General features: G+C 37.9%; 1 protein-coding gene across 11 annotated transcripts in view; it reads right to left on the reverse strand.

The window, feature by feature from the left end:
* The window catches only part of NEBL (nebulette), a 389,725-nt gene that overhangs the window by 82,843 nt on the left and 291,924 nt on the right, over positions 1 to 14,958 (reverse strand). For 7 of the 11 annotated variants that reach the window (XM_019665136.1, XM_019665133.1, XM_019665134.1 and 4 more), the window contains exons 4-5: positions 14,565 to 14,675; positions 7,600 to 7,710 (exon numbers count right to left, since the gene is read on the reverse strand). The exons of 1 other annotated variant lie outside the window; for it this stretch is intronic. In XM_019665136.1, coding sequence (XP_019520681.1) covers positions 7,600 to 7,710; positions 14,565 to 14,675 — 222 coding nt within the window. Of the gene's footprint in view, positions 1 to 7,599; positions 7,711 to 8,175; positions 8,785 to 12,578; positions 13,569 to 14,564; positions 14,676 to 14,958 lie in introns of those variants that run through there. 3 more of the 11 variants (XM_019665139.1, XM_019665140.1, XM_019665135.1) reach the window with 3 other exon arrangements.

Below are 14,958 nucleotides of genomic sequence, written 5' to 3' on the forward strand. Positions count from 1 at the left end.
AACGTTATTACATATGAATTGAACTTATACAACATAAGAAATATGAGCCCAAGACCTTGACACAAATAGGATTTTACATATACCACCCTCATCAGCACGTCACTGTACATATATATGCGCATAGTCACATACAGAATATCCTCACCAAGGGCTGTAACTGGTCCATCACAGTCTCTACCCCCAGTGATACAGGATAAGCCCCAGTACATGAATACAGAAAATCACCTCTGGGGCTGAGGGTATGTGAAGCTCTAGAGCTCTCCAGCTTTCACCTCCCCCATCACACCCTTCTCTCCCTTTTCTGACCGGACTATTCACGTGCGCATCTCTGGGGGTCCTAGTCATGGGTACTGATAGTGTTATTTGCTTGTATATGTATTGCAATGACTTGATCTTCCCAAAATAAAAGCAATTACATAAAGGAATATTCATCTTCCCAATGTGGAGAATGACACAATCCAACCAAAGTATATATACTTTGGTTGGAAAATAAAGATTTAAAAAGAAAAATACACATAAATTTTGCCAAATGTACTTTCGATGACAGTGGTCATTTATATGAACTTGGCTGACAAATGGGAGGAAAGACCAGATGATCAGCATCTCACCGGTCTGTCCAGTTCTCTATTTCTTGAGATGACTCATGAGCTGAAAGAATATTTGGCTATTTTCCAGATGCAGTTCTATTTGGTAATATCACCAAGAGCTGGTCAACTTGTCTATTATATTATATTCTATTAAAAGTATAATGCAGGGGCAGCCGGTTAGCTCAGGTGGTTAGAGAGCAGGCTCATAACACCAAGGTTGCCGGTTCAATTTCCACATGGGCCAAGGAGCTGCGCCCTCCACAACTATTATAAATTGAAGACAAGTACTTGACTGAGAGCTGATGGGTCCTGGAAAAATACACTGTTCCCCAATAAAATTTTTTTAAAAAGTATAATGAAAAGGGTGTAGTAACTTTCAAAAATGAAACCCATCTTCATTGTTTCAAGGTACAGAAAGATGGAATACAGAAATCACAACGGAACATCCATACAAACGGCAAAATTAACTAGATTTTGTACAAAGCAAACATTTCTAATATTGCCTACAAACTTTCTGCAATAGCACCATCTGGGTTACTTATTTAAAATTTAGATTTCTGAGGTCTACCCCCAACCCTCTAGAATGCAATTTCAATAAATGGGGCCCAAGAATCTACATTTTAATGAATTCCCTAGTTGACCACTATGAACCAGTATTCTCGATAATTCAATGTATCTTGTTATTTTCCTTTCAACCTTGCAGAGTTATAAAACACTGGTATTTTCTTACTTCTTTCAAAAATAATATTGAGTGTAAGAAATGATAATGCATTAAGACTTCAATAGGCTCCCTATATATTTTCTTATTTCAATGAAACATTTATGTACATTTCTATTTTTTAAGAGCTTACATTTGCCCACCATCAACACTATTTTTTTAGCTTGTTTATAATCATGAACCTGTCTGACAAGTGAACACAGCTTAAATACAACCAGCAACATTTCAGCAAGAACACCTGTTTTCTTCAGTATTTCTGTTTTCATAGGCTTTACCTTAACAAGTAATGTCAGGTAGGTTTGTGCATACAGGTAACAAAAGAAACACAGAAATAAGCTGAAAACTGAGTTATTTTCTTGGGTGGATTTAAAATATGCCAATTTCATTGGTTTCTAAAAGCAACAAACTCTCCCACAAATGATAGCCAATCAACCTCAGCTCGCACCAAGTTAAGCACAAGCTTTGTACACAAAAACCAACTCTCAGGTGAAAACAAACCAAAATTATTACCCACCTATGAGACTAGCCGTTTCTCAGTTACTACATGCATCTGAAAACCATAGGGAGGGGATGTCTTTGTGTCGAGAAGAGAATGAGAGTAAAATGGAAACCCTTACTTTTTGAAAAGAGCTGCAATCTTTCAGAAATCGAAGCTTTACGTGGGTTACCTAATTATATGCTGTTCAGCCTAATGACAGCCCTGAAGAGAAGGTGAGCACCACCAAGGGGGCAGGCGCAGGACTCTGAATAGGGCCCCATCATCCATGTAAATTGCAAATTAGAGGCCGGCATATGTGACTCCAAACAAATATTAAGATTGACGTGAGCTGCAAATTCAAACAAGAGGACACCACAGAGCCACAAAGGAGAGGAGCACAGAAGCCTGGTCACTCGTCAGACCTTCGGGAGTCTCACTGCTTGGGGACAGCCCATGGGAATGGTGAGCTTACACTGAGGGACACTGAGAGTAGCAAGCACCTGGTTTTCACTATCTGCAAGGATGTCTGCACATAGTTGGTACGACAACATGGGTCATTTTCCTAAGCAAGTCTTTTGTAGTGGACATGTGTTCGCTTTTTTTTTTTTTATGTGCCTAGCATTTTTTATTTGGGAAATGCCCCTCCCTTACTCCATGTGGTTTGATGGGGCTATCAAATACAGCCTACCTTCCTGGTGACAGGAGTGGCCATATGACAGGCTGTCCAATTAGATGCCCCATCCCTTTGGAAGCAATGATTAATCAGAAGGGAGACACCTAACACAATCAAGGCCAGAGTCATGTGAAGGGTCTGAGGCTGGGTGAGAAAGGGCTTCTGTCTTCTCTTCTGGGATCAGCTCCTGTAAGGATGATTGAATTTTGGAAACACCAGCTGTTCTCTTGAGACCACCTAGTCAGAGTCAGTCTGCAAGTGAAGTCACAGGAGCTAGCAGAGAGCCAAGAGGTGGCGAGAGAGGGAGAGTCCCAGTGACTCTGTAGAGCCTCTGGGTCCAGCTGTGCCTGAAGGTAGCTTGAATTTTCCAATTATGCAAACCAATACATTCTCATTTTTCACTTAGACTAACTTGAGTGGACTTACCTCATTAAATATAGGAACTCCTGACTAACCCAGCCTCCATTTCATCTGCTTTTCTGCATTGTCAAATCTGCTCTTGTATTACCGCCAATGAAGATGTTAGTTCTATCAAAATCTGCTGTTAAATTTCTTCTTTATCTCACCCTGTTCACTTTCCCACTCAGCTTCTTTTTTCATCTCATTGTCTTAAAGTCACTCAGTCACAGTTTATTGTCTCCTTATAAGCTTCTGTGTCATAAGTCCGTGGCGTTTGCATGTTTCCTACATTCATGCAGAGTGTCCAGTGTACCAGGCACTGTTCTAAAACCTTTTATTTCACTAAATCCTCACTACACCTGCACCCTCCCAATGGAACTAGTTATCCAGAATCTTATCCTTGTATCATCCTGGGTTGACTTGGCCAATAAGAGACCCATTAGATTTTGAAAACAGAAGTAAAACGGATGCCATTATACTCCATGTACAGCCAGACACGTGGGCAGACAAAGGATTCCCAGTGACTTTTCAGCAAGCTTTTCATAGTTAGACAACAGTGATCTGAGATTCCTCAGTAATTGAATTAATAAATTAGAGAAAAGCAAAACCTCCACCAAGACTGTCCTGGAAGTTCAAGCACTTGGAGATGAGAAGAGTGAGAACTGAGGGATGGCAGCAAGGAATGGAGCCACAGACAGACAGACACCCTCGGGGGCTAAGGGCAGTGTGAGTAGACAGACTTACAGAAATCAAAGCCAACTGGCCCTTTGCTACTCTGGTGAAGGTTAGCATGGTTCTTAGGGAGAAGGAATTAGAGAGGATATACTATATCTTTCAAGTTTGTGGGAAAGAAGTCAGTAGTGTAACCTGTATTTAATTACATTCTTGAAACACGAATTCGTTCATTCTCAAGAAATACTTTTATCATCATCATAGACTCTCACATTAGGAAGCTCTCCAGGTATCATCAAAGAGGCACATGGACTGAAAATTCTATCTTAGGCTAATTTCTGTCTGGGCATACTGTATGTAAAAAACTACTAACGTATTAAATTGTAAATATTATCTTTATCAGAGAACGTAAACCTTTTAAGTATAAGTAAATGGAGGCTCTGATATGCATCGGAACAGAAAAGTTTTCAATCTTCTAAAAGATGGAGCAAAATACAGAGCTATATCAAGAACAGTTTATCATTCTTATTATTGTCATTATTTATAAGAGCATTTTAAAGTTAATGTAAGTTTTCTTATTCATGATTTAATTTTACCATCACCACAATCTTGTGAAGAAGGTGGAATAGATATTGCTAACTATTCTGTCTTAGAGATGAACAAAATACTAATGTATCTATTTCAATACTAAACCATAAAGCACTATTATCGTAAGTCACATCAAGGAACCACACAGAATCATAAATGTTTTCCTAGTATCGTTTTACTGATTTATCTTTGAGCTTTTTCACTTTCTGATGGAATAGAAATTTTGTCTACTGATAAGATTTTATTAACATTAAGAAAGTACATATATCATTTTTGAAAAGAACATTGAGTCTCTTGTTTCCCCTGCTGAATACTTCTTTCTAATGCACATTGAATTGATTACTGATATGGTGTTTTGGAAAAGTTTACCACTTCAATTTCATGACAAGTCTATATAGACCACATTACTTATAAAACTTAAAATGGCAGTTTAAAATTTGTTTGACTTACTTCAGAACTATCGGACTTCATGTCTCTAGTAAGATTGATGAGAACTAATAATATTACTGGGGTTTTCATTACAAGCCCATCTTTAGGGAAAAGCAACAGGATAGAATATGTCCAGTTTCTCTAATTACATTAGAGGAATTTGGCAGGGATGCATCCCTTAAGATGCAAAAGGATTTAGATTCGCTCTTTTAAATCATTTTCTGATTACAGTATCAACAAGATAGGTAGTTATTATGGGTTCAGGAACCTTTTGACCATGCCCTTCTGACCTACATGCTTCTTAACATAAATTCCATATTGGTTTGGCCTTTTTATGAAATCTCACCTCTTTTAATTGTTTCGAATGAACTATGATATCACCATAAACTCTTAACTCACCCTTTAAAACTGGAGGGGGACCAAATGGGACTCCTATTTTACGGAGTGGCTCTCCTGCAGAGCCCTTTACATCTATATCATCTCATTGAACACCTGCTAGGGCCCAAATGAGATAAAGATCATTTCCCTGATTTTACAGATGAGACAGCCGAGATTTGGAGATATTTGTCACTTGCCCCAGGTCACGCAAGCAACCTGTGGAAAAGCAATCAAATACCTTTTCTATTTTTGGAGGATATTCTGAGAAATATTTTCCCCCTATTTCTTGATCATTGGATTTTGGGGTGATAATGAAGACAACTGCGCCCTGATGACTTTTACCCTTGCACCGCTCAGTGATTCAGAGGCCAGTCACAAGGAATCCTCTCCCCGCCCTCAACTGCTTGGTCACATCTCTAAAGGCATAATGGAGAGAAAGGCTCTGAAAGGGAAGCATTCCCCTTGGCCCATTGATGAATATTCTAAAAGGTTTGAATGGAAAGAAGACAGAAATGAAAGGCCTTGAATCATAATGGTCCCAGTTGCTGGGGTCTCTAACAGACAGTGGAAAGTTGACTTGGTTTGGGGGGACGTGTAAAAAGGTAAGCAAAGATGCCAACTTGCACTGTTTCTAGGTCAATCCGATGCACATTTGACAACACATTTGATTTTAAATTCAATGAAGTCATTTATAGGCTTAGTGCAGTGACATTCCACGTCAGGAAAGGGTACTTCTATTAGTAAATTCTCTGCAAATGAGTTTCATTGGGCTGAAGTTTTATGGGAGGCAGGGTTTTGTCTCCATGGGGGTGATGTTGCCTCACCGACTGAGCCACAAAATACGCACTTGTTTTCCTTTGGCTTATGAGACCTACGTTAAATTTCATATTGCAGGGACAACGAATGTATTATTCTAAGTGCTTTGACGCTAGAGGAATATCAACTGCTTCACAGGTAGAATACAAATATCCTTCTCACTTTAGATCTGAGTAAATAGTCTTAACACTTTCTAAATCCTATTATATGTACAAAGTTTGCATGTAAAGGTTGAGCCGGGTAGGCAGAGGAGTGTAAGTAAATACATCCTTTTCCCATAAGTACACAGTATTGAATGTAGGAGAAAAGGGCTTTATGCTCTATTCCCTCAATCCCTCAATCAAAGACCTTTTAAAAGAAAAGGCGGACTTAAAATAATAACCCCAGTTCTATGATAAGGAACTTCCGTGTTTGAATTTCATTGAATTATAGAGTTAGAAAGGGCCTCCCGAGGGTCCGTGTAACGCCAGCCCCCTCCCCGGCCCACTACCACCACCTCCTTTCCTGCAGTGCGCTGGAGCTGTGGATCTGAATTCTGATGATAACCTATTTTGCGCCCATTTAAAAATTTCATTTATAATCTTGACCAATCACCAGTGACCTTTAAGAGGGAGGCAGCAGGGCCGAACAGAGCAAACCGGGGACGTTGATTTCTTTAGTCTCGTTTTCTTCATCTACAAAATGGGAATCGGTACAGGGATTCTGTGAGCATTGGAAATGATCAAAGTCTTGGCACAGCTCTGGTACACAGCAGTGCTCGCTAAGTGGTAGTTATTATGATTATTATAGTCGTTCTGTAAGCAAACTGTTCTTATAAAGCATCCCCTTAAAATGACCTTGCTGGTAATGACAGGCATGTAGTTTCTTCATCTCATCAATCTCAAACCATCTTGGAAAAGTGCTTTGGTATCGGCACATGTTTATACATTTGGATTAAAATGTAAAACCTCACTCAGTTTTTGCTTAAGCATTGACCTATTGCAATTTAATATCAGATAACTGTTGCCATCCTGCAAAGGACGCTCTGCACAGCGGGGACTCGGGTGGGGTGTGGGGGGGTCAGAGTCCACAAAGCACCTTTCAGTAAGAGAACTAAATGGTGGGACAGACCCTGTGTGAAATCACCAAGAAGTTTCGAGTCCTTTTCAAAGAAAGCAAGTTTCTAGAGAGCAGAGAATTCATAAAGGGAAGATTAAGCTCCCCTGAGATTTCAGGAAAAAAGTTTCCTTCTAGACCACCAGGAGAGTGGCGGTAATCAAGCAAGCCCATGACAGCTTTGATGTTCCTGTAACTTATGACCATAGTAGAAACTCATTTCCCGCAGGCTCACTTCCGCCCTCTTGGCTCTGCTTCTAAGCCAGCCATTAGGCATCTATTGCTTTCCTATTTGCCATGCGTCTTAATTTGACACTTTGCTCCCCACGAGCATTCTAAAAGAAACACCAGTGGGTAGGGTACAATCTCGCTAGCATCTGTGAATGATTCTTCCTTGGGCCACTCATTTCTAACGTACTTTCTCCCAATTCTCCTGCGATCCTAGCCTAGAAACCATGGGTGCCTCCACCATCAAGCCAAGGAATTTCTAAGGCATGCTAATAACCCACTAGGTCCAAATGTGTCTTGTTTAAAACAGAACGTCCAGTGCCTGACATTTTAAAGGCGTTCCACCAGGTTTTAATGACTGTTGACAGAATGTTTCAGATGGACTTCCGACTGAACACGGAGAGATAGAAATAAAAGAAATGTTAAAGTCCATTTTGAATAGGAGTGTCATAATATATAAATTTCAACTAAGTATCCATTAGCCTTGATGTGGGTTAAGCACAGTTTTCCAGAAAATCATGAGAAAGGGCTTCCTTACATTACTCTGGTGTTTACTGATCTCCATGGCATGTTTGATCTCAGGTGGCTCCTTCATGTGGGCGTAATCTGAGGATCCTTTGGCAGCACCATGTTTCTGTTTGTAGGCGATCTTAAAAACACACACACACAATACACTGTTACTCTCATTTAGAAGCATGTTAAATTCTTACCTGTTAAATTTCAGTGTTTTGCTAGGATTTTATATATTTGAATACCACCACTGAAGCTCAAAGTTGCCTAAGCCTCTACAGCAAGATAATATATCTAACACTTTCATTTTAGTGCTTCGGTTTAGATTCCTAATTCTCACTTTTTTATTTAGTTCAAAAGTCCTTAACCATACACTAGATTCCCCACTCATTCATCTAGTTTAAATCTCAGCTACATTTTTGGGAAACCTTCTACACCCAAGAGCTTTTAGGGTTATACATGGTCAAGGTTTAAATCTCGGGAAAGCACCTGACAGTGTGGGGAAAGTGACCAGATATTTAAAAGTTAATTGTTCATTTTTAAATGAATTGTTATGATTCTGTGTAGGCACAGCTATAATATATTAATATTTAAATGCCCTAACCTTTGGGAGAAACTGTAACCCAGGCAAAATTCTCAGCTATGTCAAGCCCTGTCCTCTGTTGCAGAAATAAGGAAGGGCCACACCAATGCCATCCATGCCACCAAGTTAAATTTGCTCCCTACTTGGATGGAGAGAAGGCATGAGAACAGTTTCCTCAGGATCAGAAGCAACCAAACTCAACAACAAAAAAAAGAGACATTAAAGACGACCTCTAAGACAGCTAACAAATGATCACCTTATTCTCAGTCTATGTCACTATCCTTTTATTTCTCTCACAGTTTTTAATGAGTTTGCTTCATTTCTGTCAAACTATTTTCTGTCTGCCCTTACCAGAACATAACTGTCTAGTTCACTGACTGCTCAGAATGTTGAAAAGTGCCTGGCACAAAGTAAGCAGTAATAAGTATCTATCTGCTCAATGAGTGAATAAATGAGTGAATGAGTAACTGAATGAATGAGAAGAAAACAGGGATAAATGAATATGTGACTTCAAAATCAATTTTAAGTATATATCAAAAGTTTCATAATAAAAAGATATTAGATGGAGCTAGAATTACTTGGTCCAAGAGAATAAAGACAACTTAAAAAGAAAAATTAGAACAGTTTTTACCAAGAACAAGGTTTAATTTTCAATGAAAAAGAATACACTTAATGGATGGACCTAGAGAGTACTATGCTAAGTGAAATAAGTCAGACTGAGAAAGACAAATAACATATAATCTTCATGTGGAATCAAAGAACAAAATAAACAAAACAGAAATAATAATAAAATAAATAAGTAAATAATAAAAATACAGTTAAATTTAAGGAAAAACTTTTTACCACTATGAGCTCCTTGAGAGCTATTCCTGTGTCTTTCACATCTTTCAATATCCTATGCCTATCATAGTGAATGACAAAGAGTAGAAATGTAACAAATGTTTAGTGAATTAATAAATGAGTTTGTTCATGAATTTAAACTCCTCATAGGATTTAATATGCAGCACTGACCACCCATTTAACTCTAACTCCAAAGGATTCAAGTGATCATGACAAAAGCAACTTTTAAAAATAAAAGAATGGATGGGAGAAGTGGATGGAGATAGTCTCAGAGACACAGAGGAAGAACTGAGGGTTGTTAGTTGGGAGGGGGTGGGGATGAAGGAGAGGGGAAGGGATGAGACAATACAAATTGGTAATTGCAATATGGCCTCAGGGATAGAAAAAGATAGTCCGAGGAATACAATCAATAACGTTGTAAGCATTTCTTAGGGGGCCAGATGGACCAATGCCCTTTTGGGGAGTCCACTTCATAGTTGATGTAGAGGCCTGACCACCGCATTGTATTTCTGAAACTGATGTTGAATAATACTGTATGTCAACTATAATTATATATACATATAACCTCGGGACACGGAGTAGAGTGCGGGAACGGATTCAATGGAATTGTAATAGATAAGCATGATATCGGGGGTGGGAGGGCAGTGGATGGGGGGAGGGGGGTTGTTACTTTGTGAGGGTGAAAAGGGTAACTATTGCATTGTTCTGTACACCTGAAACTAACAATAAAAAAAAGTTCACAATCAAATACTGCAAAAAAAATAAAATAAAATAAAATAAATAATAAAAAATAAAATCATGAAATAGTACCACAAAAAAGAAAACCATCTAGGACACTATCAATGTTTAAATCCTTTCTCTGGCTCCTCCGCCAAGTTTCAGCTTGAAAAGCTCTGATACAAAGTTCCTCCTTTCAGGAAACCCCAATTGATCTCCCCATTGCTGCTGCATCTATGTATCCAAACAGGAAGAGCCTAGTTCACAGGACAGAACTTCAAACGTGGGAACACCGCTGTCAGTGATGTCCATTCTTCCGGACTCTGTGGACTGGAGCTCCATCCATCTATAGCCCTAAATGCTCTGCTCAGCACAAATTCCAATTTATCCATCTGTTTTTTATAGGTGCCTAGAATGTTCCAGATATAGTCTGACCTGTCCTCATTAGAATTATTCAATTTAATCCAGACTATCATCTCTCCTGTGGTATAGGTGATTAATGCATCAATAGATCACAACGTCTCCCTTCTGATGGCTCTGTTGAGATTTCTGTCCACTAACACCCCTAAATCTTGTTCAGTCCCGCCCAGCCCTGCTCCCACATCCAATCCTGCATATTTCCTTCATTCTCAGGGCTCACAGACGGCACCTCACGTTAGCACAGGCATAATTCATCTTATTAGAGTCTGTCCCGTGATTTAATCCATCAGGATATCTAATTCTGATGAACATATCTTTACATTTTCACCAATTAATTATGTTAAACAGGAAACCCATTAAGAACCTCCATTTGGGCTGAGAAAGTCCATTATCTCAATTCCATTACAGTCTATATTATAACTTTGGGGGGAGGGGGGAGGAGTTTAATGGGTGGCCCAGTCTATTAAGCCAAGAAAAAACTTCCATGAGATTTGTTCCTTCCACTTAAATGAAGAGCTAGCGTATGCCTGTCTCTTTTCTGCTGGATGCCTGGTTTATTTTGTATCTTAGGCTGACTATCACACTTGTGGCTTTATAAACGTAACCAATGCAGCTGATCTTTTTGTGGGTTATCAAAGAAATGGTGACTCATCAAACATGATTTTCAAAAAGTACTCTTTCTTAAAAGGGCTGTGTAATTTTCTACTTGCCGCATTAAAATAGTCATTTCATTTATAGCTGCTACTAAGCACCACTTTAGAATTAAGATTACATCAAATTGGAGGCAGCTGAACTTTAATTTATCATATTAATTTTCATCCTTAAAATAGCTAATGGAAAATTATGTTGAGCTAATAAATTTCCTGATAAATTTGATTTCTTAGAATTTGTCGTTATTGTATGATGTTTCCCTAGATTAATACTGTTTTCTTCACACCTTGAGAATTAAGGTTGCTATGTTATTACACACCTAACTACTGCAGAACACTTGCAATAGTCTTACATACTTCATATATAAATATGTTTATATAAGTAATATATACATTTATCTTATATATTTGATCACATAATACGAGGTCGAACAATTAAGTTCACGAACTTGTTGTGACAATGTTGCTCACCTTTTTTGATATCAGAAGGTTATTCATTATGAATTTGTACCAACTTGATAAACAGTTCACCAAGTTTACTATTTGGAAGTGCTGAAAAGGCTGCATGAAAAAATTAGACGAAAACGACCTGAATTTATCGCCAACAATTTATGGCTCTTGCAGCACAACAATGCACCAGCTCACATGGCACTGTCTGAAAGAGTTTTTAGCCAGTAAACAAATTACTGTATTGAACACCCTCGCTACTCACCTGATCTGGCCCCCAATGACTTCTTTCTTTCCTGAAGATAAAGGAAATACTGAAAGGAAGACATTTTGATGACATTCAGGACATCAAGGATAATACGATGACAGCTCTGGTGGCCATTCCAGAAAAGAGTTTCAAAATTGCTTTGAAGGGTGGACTAGGCACCGGCATCAGTACATAGCTTCCCAAGGGGAGTACTTCGAAGGTGACTGTAGTACTAATATTCAGCAATGAGGTATGTAACACTTTTTCTAGAATGAGTTCGCGAACTTAATTGTCATACCGTGTGAGTCTTTATATCTCATATATACATATGTAAGATGTACATCTATTTCTAACTTACAGTATGTTTTAAAACTATTATATAGGTAAATGTACTTCTGGTCAACAGCACAGATACCTCTGACGCTCTTGAAACAGGGCCCTGTGGCCACTATAGATAAAAACAAGTTCTCATAAATGTCCTCAGTCCAGATGCCTGAGTAGCCCGTATTACTCTGTAATAAGGGATTATTTAGCCTCTGCCTGAAACAGCCCCGGTGAGAAAGATTTCACTGCTTCATGGCACAATGCATCCATTTCCAGAAGCGTTCTTTGTGATTTGTGTTTATAAAAATTTTAATGGGGGATATCTAATAAAATAGCTTCCTAAAATTTCCACATCTCTCTCTTTTTAAAAAGGCATTTCTTCCTATCAGTCATTTTCTATAAGGAGCATTAATCTAGCTAACTTCACCTTATTACTCAGTCCAGTTTGAATGTAAGCATCTGAGAATGTTTGCAAATTGGCTGCAAGATAACATTGTGTTCAACTGTCACAAATTGAGGAGACTTTTCATTACAACCCAGAATGCCATGAAATTTCAGATTTGGCTAGAACTCTAATTTAGTGTTAGCACAAATCTGATACTCTTTGGAAACAGTAAAAGGTTAGCTTAATAATCACAGACACTGTCTAAGAGTTCTGTGTTCTTGACTGTCTTTTTACCAGGTAAGCGCTAAGGATTTCACTTTTAACAGTAATTAACTTGATGTACATAAAACTAAAGAAATGGTATTGCAATTGCATAAGTCTTGGAAATAGATACCTTACTCAGGGTCCAGGTTTTTCTTTAGCAAGAAGTTCAGCGACTAACAACAACACTGCACAGCACAGCTCTTTAGGAGCACAAACAAGGTTCCCAGGGTGCATATTCTATTAAGGATGACACGTGCTAAGAAATGTAAGGGACAACCTACTCTGGCAAAAACAAAACAGATTCCAAAATATACAAAATGGATTATTTTTCATGTTACGTTCTGTGTCGCACATATTTGGGTACTATAGACCTTTTCATGCTACAAAAGGTGAGAAAAGTTGTGTGCTTCCAAAGCAACGAAGTACGTAAATACCTGAAAATGTGCCCTTCCCAAGTAAGTATAAAAACAAGAACAGGTTTTTTTCTTTTCCGTCTTTGCTGCAGAAGTGTTGCTTGTCACATAGCAAGTGTTGTGTTATAATTATTTGCTTTATAAAGCAGTCCATATTATCAGCACGTGGCTAGGTGACTTGATGTGGGCAGCAAAGGGGGGGTCACATATCAGTCATGGGCAGCCAGGCAGATCTCTGACACCATATATTTTTAGCCTCATGTGGCAGGGCTGAGATTAGCTTCCTGCAAAGTTGGGTACACAGTGGACTTTTAAATTTGTAATAGTGAAGTAGTTAAAGATGTTCTGCAATGGATAACTATGCTCACTAGTTTTCAAGAGTGATCTATTTTCAGAGTATTTTACAATTATTTAGGTATCCTCTACTTAAAAGTAAAAAGATTCTGGAGAAAGACGTAAACTTGTTTAATAAGAAAAATAGGGGAAGAAATGGTAAGAAAGAGCTAGTATAGTGTGTGTAAGAATCCAGTTTCTGGAGCCAGACATTCATGTGCTGGCTCGGCCATTTATTGGCTGTGTGACCTAGGGCAAATTACTTAACCTCTCTGTGCTTCAGTATCCACATCTCCAAAATGAGGATATCTTATGGAGAGGTTGTGAGGATTAAATGATATAAACATATATATAATATACCGGGGGTGCCAAAAAAATGTATACACATGACTTGTATTCATCTTTTGTTATCAATATATATTGAGTATTACAATTTTAATACAGTTTTTTCCTTTCTTAAAATGTGTATACATTTATTTGGCACCCTCTGTATATAAAATGATATAAATATATATAAAAGCACCTGACACATAGTAAGCATTTCTATGTGTTTACTATTATTTTTAACCTAAAATGTAGCATGAAGAATATAAACTATGTAAAAGGAAACACTTCCTTAGAAAGGAAATCAACAAATTGAATAAAAATCCACTTTATAAAAGTATTTGGTAAATACTTCCTATGTGCCAAGCAGGGAAGCAGGGAACAAGACAGATGAGGTCCCTGCTCTCATGTCACTTAGGGAGCCAAGTAACAGATTCATGAAGTTAAAAAAAATCAAATTGTGCTATGAAGAAAACAAGATAATAAGATGAGTGAGAAAGAGGTGAAATATTCTACCTTGAAATTCTGTGTTAAGAAATAGAACAAATTAAAAGCATGAAGTATTCCTTATGTGTTGATGTACTATAAAGAGAAAATTACTCCTAAACTCTTGTGGATTCACAATGAATTTGCTTGCTGACAGTTCTTAGGTTTGTCTGCAACCTGCAATGACTAAAATGGCCACTTCCACCTGATGGAGGCTCTTTTTGGTAGCCTGAGGTATTCTAAGTGAAAAACACAATCCACAGAAAAGGAAATTCAGGAACCACTTTGTCTAATTGATGAACCACAGTCCTTTGCATCCTGAATTTAACCAGTAACTCTTTATGTGACTTTTAATAAGCTACTGGAATGTGTTCCACTTAGAGATCACACATTAAATCAGAGACCAGTTTAATATTTACTGTAAGATTTCAATCTAAGTAAACTGTCTAAATAAAATTCAATTTTGTTTCATTAATAGTTGTGAATGTGATTAGGAAAAACTGCATATTAGGTTATACATTTTATCCACATCATTATATAACAATTTAGGAAAACTGCACCCCACTCTGAAGCTGCGTAACTTCTCTTGCAAAGACGCTGTCAATTGTGGCTGGCATCTGCTTGTAAAGAGAATTGGAAAGGTCCGCCTTAATGGTGCCTTTGTATTTTGCCTGGGGGAGAAGGAAAGGAAAAAATAAACATTCCACTCTTTTACAGTGAATACTGAAAGAAAATGAAAAGAAACTTTCTTCAGAAACAGAATTAACTTAAAAATCTGAAGACCATTGGAATCCTAGATACTGGACACGATGAACATATTTTGAAGAAATATAAATGCAATTTATCATGAAGAAAGCTTTAAACAAAACAAGCAAGAAAAAAAAACGCCAATTTTTTCTATGTAAACCCATGCACATTTCTAAAAGTAAATCTATTTGTGTATACTGACAGTTT

The sequence above is a fragment of the Hipposideros armiger genome, unplaced genomic scaffold (assembly GCF_001890085.2).
Source record: "Hipposideros armiger isolate ML-2016 unplaced genomic scaffold, ASM189008v1 scaffold_434, whole genome shotgun sequence".
Classification (NCBI taxonomy): Eukaryota; Metazoa; Chordata; class Mammalia; order Chiroptera; family Hipposideridae; genus Hipposideros; species Hipposideros armiger.